The sequence below is a fragment of the Phacochoerus africanus genome, chromosome 4, assembly GCF_016906955.1.
Source record: "Phacochoerus africanus isolate WHEZ1 chromosome 4, ROS_Pafr_v1, whole genome shotgun sequence".
Classification (NCBI taxonomy): domain Eukaryota; kingdom Metazoa; phylum Chordata; class Mammalia; order Artiodactyla; family Suidae; genus Phacochoerus; species Phacochoerus africanus.
In genome coordinates, this window is record NC_062547.1 from 19857859 (window position 1) to 19874935 (window position 17077).

The 17077-nt window shown below is 54.5% G+C and overlaps 1 protein-coding gene across 1 annotated transcript; it reads right to left on the reverse strand.

Moving 5' to 3' along the window:
• Positions 1 to 480: 480 nt before the first annotated feature.
• On the reverse strand, positions 481 to 15786 carry C4H11orf96 (chromosome 4 C11orf96 homolog). Its single transcript, XM_047774603.1, has 6 exons — positions 15759 to 15786; positions 15517 to 15597; positions 14716 to 14792; positions 14451 to 14576; positions 12338 to 12447; positions 481 to 2083 (listed from the first exon to the last, which is right to left on the reverse strand). Exons 1-6 carry the CDS (start codon positions 15784 to 15786, stop codon positions 1105 to 1107), a joined length of 1401 nt encoding a protein of 466 aa, XP_047630559.1. The 3' UTR covers positions 481 to 1104.
• Positions 15787 to 17077: the final 1291 nt, after the last annotated feature.

Here is a 17077-nt window from a genome sequence, read left to right on the forward strand (position 1 = left end):
GAGTGCACACTCACTCTCTCTCGGGCTCCCAGCTCTCCCTCGGATCCCCCCCCCCCCCACACACACATATTCCCGCCCGGGTGGCGGGGGCATTCCCCACTCTCCACCTGGAAAGGGCATGGAGTGAGCGAGGTCTTCTGCAGTGGGTACGGGGCGACGATCCCGACCAGGGTCTCCCTGAGAGGTCAAATGCACCCAGGCAGGCGCTTTCCATCCTCACATCACCAACCTTCGCCTCCATCTACCCCATCCTGGACAGAGTGGGGAACAGACCCAAGAGGTGGGAGCGCTCTGGGCCCGGTGTATTCAGTCGGGGAGGCGGGTAATGGACCCATGCACCCAAGACGCGACCTCGTTCTGGTGACGTTTTCTACACCCGGGGATTCCTGGCCCCCCATTCCAGCTAATCTTCCCCACTCCTCCCCCTGTCTTGAGAGCCTGAACCCCCAAGGTTCAAGAAGTCAAGAGCCTTGAGAAATGCACTGTGCAAATATATTGACTTTATTTGTCTCCGTTCGGGAGCCTCACAGACATATCAGGTAAAAAGATCGTTAAATAAACGCCGTCAGCCATCGCAATGCAAAAATAAATATCAATCCTTCGGCCACAGCAGCAACTGAGCTGCGCTCCAAGTCCCATCGGCCGAGCCTAACAATTACAAAAGTGTTCAGCGAGAGTGTTGGCGTGAGTGTGAACGGGAGTGCGCTGGGGGGCACGGTGGAGCGGTGTGCAAAGTCGGAGTTGCAAACCATCGGACAAGGGCGTGGAGCTGCTCTCCGAGAAGCCCTGGTGACCCGGGGCGACTCGGCGCGGGCGCGTCCCCGCACACACTCACAGCAGAGTTCGTACTGGAAGGAGTTTAAAAATAAACATTTACAAGGGCAAAGAAAGCGGCCCCCCCCTCCCTGTCGCCCGAGGGTGAGCGCGGCGCGGCGCGAGGCGCCCCAACCAGTTCGCAGCCGGGCGAAGGTCCAAGTGCTCGAGGGGCGCTGGTTCCCGGTCTTCCCGGGCCCCGGGGTGCCAGGCGCGGGCCCTCTCCGGGTTCGAACGCCGGTCGCCGGCGGGCCTCCGAGGCGCGTGAGTCCCGGCTGCGGGCGGCGCCCCTCACAGGGCCGAGTCGGAGTCGCTAGAGTCCAGGCTGTTCCTCAGTTTGCAGCTGGTGAGTTGCTCCCGCTGCAGCGACAGGCTCTGCGTGCTGCGGCGCAGGCACTCCAGGCTCTGCAGGAACGACTTCTTGGCCTTCTCCTCCTCCATGGGGGACACTCCCTCCTCCTCCACCTCCTGGATCTCGTCGAAGGTCACCGGCTGCGTCTTGAAGCGGGACTGGCGCGGCCGCCGCAGCCGACCCTTGCCCTTGGACAGCTTGGCGGGCCGCACGGGCTGCGGGAACTCGTCGGCCAGGCACACGAAGTGCGGCATCACCGCCTGGTAGCTGGAGCAGATGCCCATCAGCTCGCTGGGCTTGGCGGCCGCCATGGCGCTGCCCGTGTCTTCGGGGCCGGGCGGCGGGGCGCCGGGGCTCTCCAGGGGCGGCCGCTGCGCCGGGGCCCCCCGGGAGGCAGCAGCCTGGGGCTCGCCGGGCGGGGGATCCAAATCTGCTGTGGGGTGGCGGCGGCCCTCGCGGGCCCGGGTCGGCGCTCCTCGGGAGGGCGGGCAGGCGGGCCCGTCGTGGGGAACGGGGCTCCGGGGGATGCTGCTCCGCTGCGCTCCGAGGCGCTCGCCGCCGCTGCTGTCGCCGTCTGCCCCGCGGCGGCCCGGCCCACCGCTTATATAGCCGGCTCCTGCCCACACGGCTGCGAGCTCGGATGACAGCGAATGCCATTTAAAGCGTGTGCGCCCCGCGCCCTTCCGCCTGACGTCGCCCCGCCACGCTGGGAAAGTAGCGGCCCTTTCCCCAGCGCCGCCCGCCAACCCGGCTCCGGAAGGCGGGCCCCGCCCGCGGGGGTTCCGGGAGCATCCAAGGCCCCGAAGCACGCGGCTGTGCAGGGGCGGGCGGCCCAGGTGCAGGGTCTTGTCCTGGGCCTCCCCCAAGCCTGGAGGAAACGTGGTAGCCGCGGGGGCGCAGGTCCCCCTCTCCAGCCTCCTAATCCCAGAGGCACACAATCAAGACGCTTGGTTATGCTGCGGCGGGTTCTGCGCTGCGCGGGGAGCGGAGGCAGCTCCCAGTCTCCTTGCTGCAGGGAGAGCCATGCTACCTGGCTCCCCAAAACTGAGTCTGGAGGAAGGGCTGGATTTCTTCTCTGGACTCAAGCCAGCACTCCCAGACACATACACACACACACACACACACACACAAATACAAACACACAGGATTATTCCATTCCACTTCGCTTCCCTAATTGTCTTCTCTATGTTTGTCTCCTCACTACTCGCACCCTCCAAGTCCCTTGAGCACCCACATTCATGCTCAAAGAATGACACTTAGATATGGGACTAACAACAACAACAATAATGATAAGTAACCATCTGGAGAGCATTAGTCCAAGCCAGGCAGTGAGCTTTGCTTTACATATATTATCCTACTTAATCTTCCTAACAGCCCTGCGAGGTAATTGGTAGTCTCCCAGTTTTACATATGAGAGAACGGAGGCACAGAGAGGAGAAGCAATTCGTCCACTAGAGGCTGATGGCACCAAGGGGGCTCAACCCCAGGGGCTGAGAGCCACCAATGCTGAGTCCTGCTAAGGGCTGAGAGCCACCAATGCCCCCAAGGCTTCTCAGAGCAGATCCTCTGCCTGGGTTTCCCACATTCCCAAGAGGAAACCATAAATAAGCATTGCTCTGACATGTGGGCCTGGGGTGCTAGCATCCAGCAAGGCTCATGGGAAGGCTGGGAAAGGAGGAAATCAATGGAAATTGGCCGCCATTCCTTCCATAGCCATCCAACAAAGACTTATTGAGAACATACTAAGTACTGGTTCAGGAGGGTCCCCGCCTTTGGGAAAGTTACAGTCCAGGGAAGGGAGCAGAGCAGACACTAAACACCTAAACAAGAAATGAACTGTGGGTGGTGATAGGGATGCAGATGGAGAGATGCTGGGGGATGGCACACAAAAGGCTCTTTGGAGTGGGTGATATTTAAGGTGCCCTCGGAAGGACAATAATAGCACTACTAAGTGCTTAACAGATGCCATGCTTTGAGTACTGTTTATGCATTAACTCGTTTAATGTGCTCATTATTTTGTTTAATCCTCTCAGCAACTCCAGGTAACAAGTATTTTTATTATTTATTTATTTATTTTGGCCTTTTTAGGGCTGCACCTGTGGCATGTGGCGGTTCCCAGGCTAGGGGTCAAATCAGGGCTGTAGCTGCCAGCCTACACTACAGCCACAGCAACGCGGGATCTGAGCCACATCTGCGACCTACACCACAGCTTGCAGCAATGCTGGATCCTTAACCTACTGAGCGAGGCCAAGGATGGAACCTGTGTCCTCATGGATGCTAGTCAGATTCATTTCTGCTGAGCCATGACAGGAACTCCTATTATGCTCATTTACAGATAGGAAAGCCAAGGCACAGAGAAACTAAGCAACTTCCCCCAAGGTCACACAGTTAGTTAATAGCAGAGCTTAGATTCAAACCCAGACGACTTAGTTCCTAAGGCCTCTTGTTTATCCATTATGCTGAAGCCCTTTGCCCTGTGGAGGACAAAGAAGGAACCAGTGTGTGACAACTGGGAGGAGAGTGTTTAGGGCAGAGGGAACGTGGTGCAAGGGCATAGAGGCAGGAGGAAGCCTGGCTTATTCCAGGAACAGCAAGAAGACCTATGTGGCTAAAGCAGAGAGGGCAAGGGGCACAAGAAGTAAGACAGTCACGGAGGCCTCGATGGCCATGTTAAGGAGGTAGCATTTTATCCCAAGGGCAATGGTACAGCACTGGAGGGTTCTGTGCACAGGCGCTACATGTTCCATTTTATGTTTGGAAAAGTTCACTCTGGCTGCCATGCGGGGAGTAACGGGAAAGGGGTTGGGGGAAGAAGCAGGGAGCCCACCTATGACCCCCAGATGCAAGACACTGAAGACATGGATTAGAGTGAAGAAAACAGAGAGGTAGGGAAACGGTCAGATTTGGGATCTTTCTGAAAATTGAATTGAGAGGACTTGCTGATGGATTCAATGGGGGGGGGCAGTGTTGGGGGGAAGGGGTGAAAATCCAGGTTGACATATTTGTATATGGCCTGAGCAAATGTTAGATGGTGGTGCCATTGATTGACAGGGGAATGTTGTGGGGGAGAGAAGGTTGGGGAGGGAAGAGTCATTGTGGGGTCTGCAAGTTATCCATTCAAATCCACTACGTACCAAGGCCTAAAATGATCATATCGGAACTGCATTATGTGAAGGAAAAATTAATTCCTATAATCCTAAGGCCACTGTATTTTAGAGTTCCTTTCAACAGCATCTTAGCAATACTCTGATATAGAAATTGGGACCAGGAATGGGAAGCTGCCATATACAAAACCCCTAAAATGTGTGGCACTGGCTTAGCCAACAGGTGGTGAGCAACATGGAAACAAATATTGGAGAATGGAAAACCAGTGACTCTTGTTATGCTGTGGCAAAACATCTACTAAAAGTGTCACCTGGGAGTTCCCATCCTGGTGCAGTGTTAACAAATCTGAGCAGGAACCATGAGGTTGCGGGTTCCATCCCTGGCCTTGCTCAGTGGGTTAAGGACCCGGCATTGCTGTGAGCTGTGGTGTGGATTGCAGACACGGCTCAGATCTGATGTTGCTGTGGCTGTAGCATAGGCTGGCAGCTGTAGCTCCAATTCAACCCCTAGCCTGGGAACCTCCATATGCCACGGGTGCGGCCCTGAAAAGCAAAAAATAAAAATAAATAAAAAATAAAAATAAAAAACGAAAAAGAAAACATTACCTGAGATCATTAGGAAGGCAGACCACATGCCTACTTGAGCCTCTAATTCTAGAAAAATGCTTGGAAAGAGCCAAAAACATTTGCCTGTGTTGGCGGCTGGATGCTGCCATTGGGAAGATATTACAGGAAAGAGATTGGCTAGTTTGCAAGAAGAGATGGAGAGAAAAGGAGAACCTATAGAAAAGTCACTGTCCTCAGGGTTGGAGAGACCAACTGGTTTTGTCCAAAGTGCAGATTAGACCATTGTGGCTCAGAGCCTTTCTCCAAGTCTGTCTATTAGGCCAAACATTAAGCCAAACAAATGGATCACCCTTGTGGCAAAATATTCTATTAGGGGGTGTTGCTTTGTCATCCAAGTCTATTATTTCAGATGTCTTTAGGGTAACTTTCACTTCAAATGAGAGAGAAAGATGGGTTGGGCAACACAGACAGACTTAAAAACTCTATCAAGAAACGAGTTTGGGGTGTGGTTACTGCATATGGAACGGACCAGAAGTAAAAAGACCCAAAGCCTACTACGTTTCTGAAGGAATTGTTATTACCAACAAAACTGCAAGGCTGGACTTTAAAAGCCCATGACCGTCCCTAAACAAACTCATGAGAGGACCGACGTTCAAGCCCTGTTGGGTGGTAGTGGAGAGCCACAGACGAGAAGGAACTTCCCAAGGCCAAAGCCCAGGGCCGGGGAGACACAGGACCAGGGGCCTTTCCACCAGGGCGGGAAGTCCTCTCTGTTCTAGAGGGTGGATGAGGGCAGAATTTGGCCAGCTGGGCCCACTTCCCAGCTTCTTGTGGCTCGGTGGGGCCACGTGTCTAAGCCCTCAGCCGTGGAATGTGAATAGAAGTCAAACGCTCTGGTCTCACTTGCTTAAGAAGAAATGTCTGTCCAAAACTTCCATTTCCTCTCCTTACACTGGCTGGAAGAGTGATGACCAGAGAGGCCCTGGAGACCTTGTGTTAGAGAGAGCATTGCTGCCATCAGTCTGAGCCCCTAAATGACCCCCCGCAACAGAGCTCTTCACCAACCTGAAACTCTAAGCTATTTTGTGCGAGAACCATCAGCCAAATATTTTTACTCTAATCTGGGTCTCTATTACACTGACTCAGACTGTCCTAACCAAGAGAACCACTTGACACCCGGGTGGAGAGGTCCAGTGGGACACCGGGCCTTAGAGGAGAGGAGGCCGTTTGGAAGTCATGAGGGTGTAGACAGGGCAGTGGGTCAAGCACCACCTTCCAGACAGAGAAGAGGGGGACCAGCCAACACTGGGAGGAGGAGGGAGCCAGTCAAGGACTCAGAGAAGCAACGTCCAGCAGGGTGAGAGGGACACCAGGAGGGGGGTGATGGGTAGGGGAGTTCAGAGGTGAGTCCTAGCCTGGCTCCGCCCGAACCTGCTGGGAGGCCTGGGCCAAGCGTTTGTTTCCCTACCCTGTGGAGTCTTAGCTCCAGGGCTGTCCTCCTCAGGGCAGCCTGGACACCCTCTTCAGGGCTCCCCCTCGGTTGCTCTAGAGCGCTCTCTGCAAGGCCTTCTCCTGTGTTTTGTGCCCGTCAGTGTGGTCTGCTCTTCCCGCATGGGCTGGGGTGCCTCCCCTGGCCACCCTGGGACACAGGTGGCCCTTCTTCTCAGCAGGCCTGTCGCCCTGGGACTGCAGAGGAGGACCACAGAGTGTCATCTGTTGAACACCTACTATGGGTCAATGGTGCTCTGCACGTGCCCCACTGAAATCATCCTCACGGCATCCTTTGAGGGGGATCTTACTATCACCCCATTTTACAGATGAGGACTGAGGGGGCTGTGGAGCTTATCAGGGCCACTCTTGGCACTAAGCGCTGAAGCTGGCACTCAAACCGGGTCTGCCTGACCCAAATCAGTGCTTGCTGTTGGCAAAAAACCTCATCTCATCATCCTTTTGATGTGACAGGAGCAGCACTGGATAGAGGTCAGATGCCCAGTTTGCAGCATCAGCTCCATCATCCACGTACCCTGTGGTTGGAATCCATTGCTTCCCACCTCTGAGTCTCAGTTTCCCCATCTATGAAGTGAGGAGGCTAGACTCTGATTTGCTGGGGACCCCTTCAGTCCAATATGCTAGAATCCTCAGAAAGATGTGCAGACAACAGGACCCATTTGCAGGAAGAAGATGCTTCCTCTTGGGCCAGAGAATGGCAAGCAGCCCGGCTGAGGCTGTGGGGGAAGGCTCGCCTCCACGGAGGGGGTGCTGGGGGAGCAGATGGGGCAGGAAGATGGCAGCAGCCCGGGAAGGGGCTTGTGCCATCATCTCCTCCACCATCCTCACCCACACTTTGGCTCTGGGGCAGAGCCAGGGTTTAAAAATAGCAACCACCATTTCATCAGCTACTACAGGGCTTTGTTTCCAGGGGAGCCTGTGGTACCCTGGCCTGGGTCAGAAAGGAACTGGGATGCTGAGTCCATCCTGGGATGCAGAGAGGCAGTGAGCCTCCGAGGAGTCACAGCAAGGTGGGAAGAACCAGGTTGGAGTGGTTCTGGTCACAGGTCCTTCTCTGCTTCCTAAGAAGAGGGCCGGACCCCTTCCTGTGGCTGCTTTGTTGCCCCGGCACAGACCTACTGCCAGCTAGAAGACTGGGTCAGCTGGCTGTGCCCCTATGCTCACCCAGAAGTCTTCCCAGAGTGGATCTCAGGACTCTGAGTGCTGAACGAGGTCATGGTTATTCCAGATGTTGCTGTTTGGGTCAGTCTGTACTTTGGGTGTATTTGGCTCAGCTATCATTTGCCCGTGTGCATGTGTGTGCGCGTGTGCATGTGTGTGTGTGTGTGTACATGTACATGAATCCAGGTGTGCAGAGATGGAATGCAATGTGAATGTGGCGTGGGGGGGGGGGGAGGAGTCAGCTGTGGCAGACAAGTGACAGGGCCTTTCCCAGTGGTCCTGCCTCCTGGCCCCACCCTCACCTCCTGCTGCTGCCCACTCTAGCCCCTAGCGGGCCCTGCACACAAAGCGCATGGCCTCAGCATCCCACCAACTGCTTCTGCCTCACTCAGAATTAGCACTTGGTCTGGAACGATTGTGAGCATAAAAGTGTTTTGATGATTTTGCTGGAGGGTTGCCATGACAATCACCAACAAGCTCTGAGAGGGTGTCCGTGTGTGCATGGGAGGGAGGGAGGGAGGGGGAGAGAGCCTGAGAGACACCGAGGGGAGGGGAGAGGGTCCAGGGAGGTCCCCTGTGATATCGCCAAGTCAGATCTGCAGCCTCCAGTGCCCCCGCTCCAGTGGCCCCATTCATGTCATGATGAGCTCACTGTCTAATCTGGGCCTCACTGTACACAGCACAACAGAATACCAGCTGCTGGCAGGCAGGCTGCCAGAGCTGGCATGGCAGGGCTGTTCCCACCGGGGGAGGCACCTTGACACCCCCCACTCCCAGGATGAGCTCCAGCAAACACCAGGCTGGAGTGGGGGGCAGGGAGATTCTTGGGGACTCAGAGGGAGGTGGAGCCCAGAGGAAACCCCCCCCCCCAAGAATCCTGCCCAGGCTATGGGCCTGGCTATGCTGATGTGAGTACTGGATGTACATTTCCCTGCCAAGGGCTAGCTCCCTGGCACAGCTTTGGCAGCCCAGGGTCTGTGGCTCAATCCTTCCCACATGATTGTTTTTATAGGCCTGAGTGTCCCTCTCCTGGGCCCAGTGGCCTGAGAATCACTACACGGATAAGGATAAAATCCCACACAATCGGTGGCCCTTGAGCTTTGCAATTACCTTCCCCTCCATGACCTCGGCAAAGCATGGGTTTCTTTGCTATCTTTTGAGCTGAGACCAGAGAGGCTCAGAGAGGCTCAGAGAGGGAGGGAACTAGACCAAGGTCACACAGCAAGCAGCAAGGCACTGGCAGAATAAGAATGGAAGCCAGTCCTGAACATTTTTTTTTCTTCTTTTTAGGACCGTACCTGCAACATATGGAAGTTCCCAGGCTAGGGGTCGAATCAGAGCTGCAGCTGCTGACCTACACCACAGCCACAACAAAGCCAGATCGGAGATGCATCTGCGACCTACACTGCAGCTTTCGCCAACACCGGATCCTTGACCCACTGAGCAAGGCCAGGGATCAAACCCACATCCTCATGGATACTAGTCGGGTTCTTAACCCACTGACCCCACCAGTCCTGAACTTTGGTCCAGCCTCACTGCCCTCTGCAAGGTACAGGTTCTCTGAAACAGTTCCCTCTGGTGTTGGCCCTCACACGTAGGCTGGAAAACTGAGGCCCAACGACATGCCCCAGCTAGTATGGATAAGGCAGTGCTTGCAACCTCAGATCCTGAGAAATTTCAGTCTCTACTGAACCACGAGCCAGCCCCATGTGTTCCTTAAAGCAACCCACAGGAACTTACTTATGTTCCAAGGTTAAAGCGCCTCTGCCTGGGAAGGAGATCTTCTGGTTATTAGCAAAACAGAGCGAGGGCAGCAGGAGCCGGCCAGGAACACAGAGGCAAGGGGGCAGAGGCTTTCTGAGGCAGTGCCAAGACCCCGCTGCAGCAGGCAGCCTTGCGAAGGGCTTTGCTGTTGGAGCTGTGACTTTGGGCGAGTCACTTCGGCTATCAGAGCCCTGCCGCCTACAGCATTCAAGCGCCAATGGGCACAGGAGCCCTGGGAGGAACAGCTTTCCATGTTCTGGGAGCAGCTGCCCAGGAACAGCAGTCCCTGAAGACAGAGGCGCCCACGTGCCTGTCCCCAGCTTGGCTCAGATCCAGAATCATCTGGATCTGAGCCAATATATGGATCTGTCAATAATTACCATCACAGTGGGGGTGGGGAGGTAGCAAAAGGGAAGTGCTGTGGGCTCTGAAGACAACCCGTAAAGATGACGTTCACACAGCCTTGGTAAGGGGTTAACAGCACGAGAAGAGGCAAACGGCACATCCAGAATGCCTGCTTGGATACCCTGGATCTAGTGTTTGCTAGAAACTTCTCGCTACCCGGTGAATGTGGAGGTCTTGTGCCTGCCCTGTCCTTCTCCCGGGGTGGCAGTTATGAGGATCAAACCAGATTCTTTTATGAGAGCATACTGGGGCAAAACGTGCCCTGCAGGAGGGTCAATTTCTAAATGGAGTCCAAAAAAATCAGGTTGAAATGATGCCCTGTCGTTGTGGCCTGTTGAGTGCCTGGCCTTGAACTGGCACACACCAGCATCCTGTGAAAAGCCACTGTCCCCCTCTGGGGCCCCGGGGAGTCCATTCTCCATGGTCCCTTCATGTCTCCCTCCTCAGACACTGTCTCAGGCTGCCCAGCAGACACAAGGTACTGGCCACACCCCAGTCTCTGCACATTTGGGGCACATTGGGGTGGAAGGGGTCACTCCCAGAACAGCCCACTTAAGGCAGCTTCTCCTCAATGTTGCCCCCCCTCCCTGCCTGCCCAATAACGGGCCCGTGGAAGGCATCTCCCCCTTCCTTCTACGAGGTGACAACAGCAGCCATTTCTCTAGCTGTTCCCTCACAAGGACACCCAAGGGGATGGGATTTAAAGAAATGAGTTTTCCCAAGCATCTGCCTCAGGCCAGGCACCAACACAAAGCACTCTGTACCTCTCACTCTTAAGCTTATCCTCCTAGACAGGGGTTACTCTCTCTAAACCCTAGTTGAGGATTTAGGCTCAGAGATGTTAGGGAACTTTCCCAAGGCCACACAGCCAGGCAGAAATGGAACTGAGATTTGCACCCAGGTTTGTCATTGCCCAAGCTCATCTCATCATCCATGAGCAGCTTCCACGATGGTGACTCCTGGACCAGCCCGGTTCAGTGTGAGGAGGGACGGGGTGAAGAGGCTGGGCCTGGAGAAGAGTCTGGAATTCCAATGAGAAGCCAGGCTCCACTTCAACCAGAGAGAAGACGGGTGTCCTCTGGCCCAGACAGGAGTGGGGGGTGGGGGGGTGGCAAGAGGAGTGGGGATGACATCCGACCCACTCCTTGTCCCGTGGGGAGGGCGGGAGAAGGCACAGGGGACCCCTCCCCACCCACGGACGCCAGGCACTCGAGGCAGAGCAGACAGCGCCCAGCAGAGAGTGGACGGGCCAGGACCTCCCAGGAGGTGGGAGGGCACTGGGAGCAGCTTCGGTCTGGTCTCCCTCCCGAGCTGAAATTACCGTTTGAAGATACCAAGAAGAAAACCACAAAGGCTTGGCTGATGGGGGTCATGAGGCCAGAGGAAATGGACTAGAACTGCAGGCTGCCAGAGCAGGAAGGAACCTTCCAGATGAGCTGGGTCAGCGTTCAGAGCAAGGGGCAGGACTCGTTAGGGGGCCACCACATCAGGTAGGGGGCCACGACTGGTGTTTTTTTAAGGATGCACAGCAGAAAACCCCAGAGAAGACACATGTGATGAAGACACATGCATTATGTCATGAAGCTTCAGTGTTAGTAAAATGTGGGGGGGGGGGGCAAACTTTTTTTTTTAATTACCATGAATTGTGGACAAAACTGCTACAAAAAACATTAAATGTGTTCAGCCTCTGCATTCCGCAGATAGGAAAACCAGGGGCCAGAGACAGGACTCTGTCCTGATGCTGGAACCCCACGGCCCCAGCGCCCAGGGGCAGCCTGTCCGAGGCCTGACTGCATACTCACCTTTTAACCTGGGACACGGGTCACTCTGCGTTGCTCCCAGGTGAGAGCAGAAAGAATCTAGGGCTTTGTATGGGGGTGGGGCGATGGGAGTGTTGGGACAAACATTCTCCTTTCTCTGGCTCTTCCCTGGCCCCCTTTCCCTCCTCCCAACCCTGCTGTGGGGACACCCCAGAATCTGGTCCCTTCCCACACTTCCTCCCATCCGCCCCCGCAAAGGCCCCTGTACACCTGCCTTTCCAGTCTCTCTTGGCCATGCCGGGCCCTCTCTCCCCCAAGGCCTTGTTCTTGATAGGTCTACATGGCAGCCACTCTATCTCCATCGCAGTGAGGTCTGCCCCGAGCCCGCTGGTTGGGGGACTTGCCTTCCCATTGCATTATTTGATGGTAACAGCTACTCATAACCGAGACAGAGCCATACCGTCCCACTCAATTCTTACAGCCCCGTTTCATAGGGGTAGAAACGCAGGCTAAGAGATTTGCCAAAGGTCACACAGCAGGGAGTGGAGGAGTGGGCTCTAGAACCGGGTCCACATGGCATCGGAATGGACACGTGGACACTTGCCCACCTGGCAGATCCCTGGCAGCCTTTCCTCCAAAGGATCCTGGATGGGGCAGGATGACAGCGTGGGGGAGGGGCCAGCATCTCCTACCTTAGTGGCAACGAAGAAGGCACACAGCAGGCAGAATACTGGCAATGCTCCCCGGAGTGCCCTGACCCCCTTCTCTGAGAGGGGAGCTTGGGAGAAGGGAGTGGGTTGGGGGATGGGGAATCCCTTCCCTGCCCACTTTCAGGTCTGCCTCCCCACAGAGAGTGTGTGTGCTGCTTGGCTCCTGGGTCCGCCGCCTGGGAGGGAGGGTACCAGGAAGGGCCACTGCCTCTGCTCTCCACGAGCAGGTGCAGCGGGCCTGACAGTGACTCTCCTGGCAGCTGGCTGTTTCCTTGAACAGGGTGCCCCGAGGCCCAGGTTTGCTGAGCGAATATCAGGAGCCTGACTGTGGTCACGGTTGGAAGCCAAGGTCTCCCATCCAGCTCTGTCAAATATTTTGACCTCACAGCCGAGTCCTGTGTCTGTTTTTCTTTTGCTTCAGTGCTCATGGCAAGAAGGGGTGTTCCGGCACCAGGAAACCCATCTTTTCTCCTCACCACTCCCGGAGGACCCTACCAGGCCACACATGCAGGTCTCTCTGCCTGGGCTCCCATCCTGGTCTCCACTGGTCTCCCCACCTCTAGTCCTATCCCCTCCTTCCCTCCTAAGTTTCCCTAAGTTTCAGTCCTCAGAAGCTCCCCAGCACCAGAGCCCTCTGCCCTCCCAGATCAGGACTCCCGAACCTGATCTGGGCTCATCTTCCTCTCACCATCTCTTCTCCAGCGCAACACTCCCGACACAAGCCCTGGACACAAACCACCTAGGGCTCCACTGCTCAGGAGCCATCGGGCTGTCACTTCAGGGTCCCCCTGCTGATTCTCCAAGAGCCTCCTGCACCATGCAGTCTTCCCTGACCACCACTGCCAGTGCTGTCCCATGTCCCTCCAAGGCCTGTAGCCTCACTGTCAGGACCCCTTGATATGGAGGTTCCTCAAGTGTGTGTCTTGTCTTCTCAATGAATGACTCATAACAGAACAGTGCCAGCACTGGCTAAGATGTACTGAGTGCTGGCTTCCTCCATGCTGGGCATGGGACAGCCTCTCCTTCAAGGAGAGGAGATTTCTAGAACACCAGCCTGGCTCATTATTGGCATGACACTCAAGGCCTTAAAAATATGTAGAGCCTTCTGAATCTGGGCCAGGACCCCACTTTCAGGAATGCATTATAACAAACAATCATACATGTGCACAACGGTTTAGCCACGTGATGGCTGCATAAGTGGAGGGGGCACTGTTTCAATTTCATCAATTGGAAAATGGGGATAAAAATAGTGCCTAGTCCATGGGCTGTTGTGTGGATTCATAAATCATGAGTTAACATACGTAAAGCACTTAACACAGTGCCTGGTGCCATTTCCGCCTCTATAAAAATATTAATTACCTGTTCTTTTATTTTTTGAATGCGGTCTGACTGAGACTAAATTCTGGACTCTTAGCTACACCACCAACCCTGCTTCCCACCATCCACATCCACTCTCATGATTTCCAAAGTCAACAGAATGGTTACTAATAACAAAAAACAACTCCAAGCTCATCAACCATTGAATTATCCAACACAATAAGACTGGTTACATAATGATACAACTCTATACAATTCTATGCAGACACTCAACATCACCTTAGGGAACAACAATTAATTTCATACACCAATCAACAAAACAAGTAGCAAAAAGGCTACAAGATGATGAGTTCAGTGTGAAGTTGCTTTTATTTTTTAACTGTATAAATGTGTAGGAAAAAAATTCACTGCAAAATGTGAAGAGTTGTCATCTCTGGTATAAAGTTACGAATGATTTTCCTTTTTCCTTTCATCTTTCTTTTAAATTTCTTGCAAAGAACACCTGATCCTTTTGTAGTTAGGAATAAAAACTAATTTTGAGGAAGAAAATCAAAGCCGTGCTGGTTTACTTCTATCTGCTATAGGAGAGAATCGTGTCTTTCTTTTATATGGTCCCTCTGCATCTAACACACAATTTCTGGAGATAAAAGCCCTGGTCTTCAGCAGAATCCCAGCCTGGAAATCTTGTTTACTCTTCCAGGCCATGGCGTTCTGTACAGAATCTAGAAACGGCCTGAAGGGACAAGAAAACAACGCAACGGGCAGGGGTGCGTCACTCTGGTCTGTGACCCGCTGACCCGGCTGGGAAACATCATGAACTGATCCCATGTGGGAATCGGCGTGGAACCAGGCCAGGGCCGATGCATTAGGAGACCAATTACTTGGGGAGCATGTGGTCGGGCTGCCGAGAGTGACAGAACCTCGATGTGAGGCCACTTTGGCATCTGGGAGCGCTCCTCAGCTTCGTCTAAAGCACTTCCCAGGAGACGCTTAAGTGCAGCTGGATCTTAATATGATCGGCCTTCTTGTGCACCATTTCCATTTTGCCCTTCCTCCCTAAAGCCTCTGGGCCTCCCCTGGCTGATGCCAACAGAGGTGCGGGCACCCAGGGAGCCTGGCAAGGGGAAGGGCAGGGTCATAGGGTCATCTGTCAGCCACAGTGGGACTGCCCACCCAGCCTGAGGGTCAGAGTTGGAGCTCGCAGGGCACATGTAATGTGCTACTTAAAACAATTCTACTGCTAAGCATGTTACCATCAGGCACGTCGCATTCATCCTCTCGACCCTCACAAGACCTTGGAGAGGTGGCTGCTTCTGTGTCCATTTCACAACTGAAGAGACCGAGGATTGGGGACCAATGGATTGATGGGTCCAAAGTGACTCAGCCCAGAAGGGCAGGTGGGATTCAAGCCCAGGTCAGCCTGGCTCAAGCTGAGGTTTGAGCCACAAGGGCTCTGTCTGCAGTAAGTCTGACAGATGTGGAGGCTGGGGCAGCGGGGGTGTCAAAGCTCTTTCCTAACTCCATCCTTGCAGGCAGCACTATGACTATAAGGGGCGCACAGTCCCCCTTGCGAAGAGCAATCAATCTGAGCCAGTCTTGCCTGAAGCTGTCCAGTTGGCTTCCCTGAGCAGTTGGTGCTGAGCTCAGCTTGTACTCTTTCTGGCAGGAGGATGCTACCTCGAGCCACCTGGCTGGTATGGCCAGGAGACTGTCAATACCACTCCTTGAAGGGCTGCCTCAACAGGCACTGTGACCTTCTGGGGCTGTCTGTGCCAGTGGTTCCCTCTTGTCACCAGGTTCTGCTTTTAGCTTCGGATCTCAGAAGAGGTCACAGAACATAAGAGTGGTGGAAAGAACACTGGTCTAGTACTTGTTATGGGTGCTCAAGCTGGTTCTGCCCCGTTCCCTGGGTGGCCCTCAGATGAGCATATAATTCCCCAGGGCCTCAGTTTTCTTATCTGTTCAATGGGGAGAACAGTTCCTAACCTACACCCTCACAGGACTTTCAGAAACAACAGGCAAGGCGTGTGCAAGAGTCCACCAGCTCTGCTCACCGGTGCCCTCCCAGCCCCCAGGCAGACTGGGGCCAGGGGAGGGCGGTGACAGGGAAGCCTCTAGACTAATTGTCCTGTCTCCTTCACACAAGGCGAACAGAGGCTAACAGCTAACATCAGAGAGAGGGTGAGGGAAGAAATCCGTGGCTAATTCTCTTGATACATTTGCAGAGAAAATATTCCAGAAAAGTTTTCTCTAACCAACAAGGGCATGAGTAGACCCTTGAATACAGCCTGATTACCTGGGGCCAGAGTTTGGGAGGCCCCCATGGCCGCTCTCATCCACCCATCCCACAAGCATTCCTTAGGCAGGGAGCATACAGCCCTCAACTCAGAATCGCTTTTTGGAGGGTGCGGGCTCCCTTTCATTCACGTGCAGATAAGGGGGGGGGGGGCAGGGTGCGGGGAGGGACCCAGTGGCAGAGTCCGGTGCGCCTCCATTCTGTCTCTGGTGCCAGAGGCTGCTCAGGCAGACTCGCGCTTGTCTTCTCAGGGGCATCTGGAGCATCACAGGCACTGCGCACGGCAGGCAGGCGCTTGTCACAGTGCTCGCCCACGCCCTTCCTGCAGTGGGAGGCTAATTGCAACCTGATCACACGGCCCTTGAAAGCCCGGTGCCTGGCCCACCACTTCCTCCTGCCTCCCGCCCCACGCCCCACAGGGAAAAGCTTCCAAGCTCCCAGGCAAGGACCTGAGGCTTTGCCAGTGGGTAAAGGGGCCGAGAACACACAGTCCCTCCAACCCCAGGAGACTCTGTTTACAGCCCTCCGCACCACCCACTGCCCGGGGCTGGGGCCAGAGGAGGCCCAGAGACCACATAAATGCCTGCTGTCCAGGAACCATGCAGGAGCTTCCCCACCAGACACCGGATCTCAGGATCTGATCTATCTGGCTCAGTTTCCCCATCTGCTTAAAAAGCCAACCAAGCACCTCACAGGACTGCTTTTAGGAATAAATCAGATTATGAACATAATAGGGTTGGTAAACACTCTAAGCCTCTCGCTGGCTTTCCCTCCCTTTCAGAAACCTAGAACTTGTGTCCAGAGTTAAAAGCTAGTGGACTCAGACAGAGGCTAGGATCCTGCCTGAGCACGTCTATATTTGCAGAGGCCTCATGAGAACAGGGGCTCTCCCTGGGTCCAGGGAGCTGATGTCACCATTACATGGAGGGCAAGTGACAACACAGAAACAACTGCAATGATAACCCTGGCACACACATCTCGGTCAGCACCAAATTGGCTCATTTGAGAAAACAATCTTTTGGGTAATGTTGGCTACAAAAATACTATCTAATTTCTCCTGTTTTCCTACACGCCTCTCTGACACTGGCCCCCACGCCCAGCTGAAAGCTCAGCCCAGCGTGGGGCTCTGTTCACAGGCTGGGAAGGCTTTTCTAATTTGGCACAGCATTGCTAAGCCAGCTGGAAAAGGCACCATTAGCCTGTGTTTCACTCTCATTAACAAACATCAAAATAAGTCCCCTGATGACCTCCAGACGTAGGTAGGAATCCTCGTATCAAGAATGGATTCCAGAAGCATGAAGCTGATAGGGGTCTCGCAA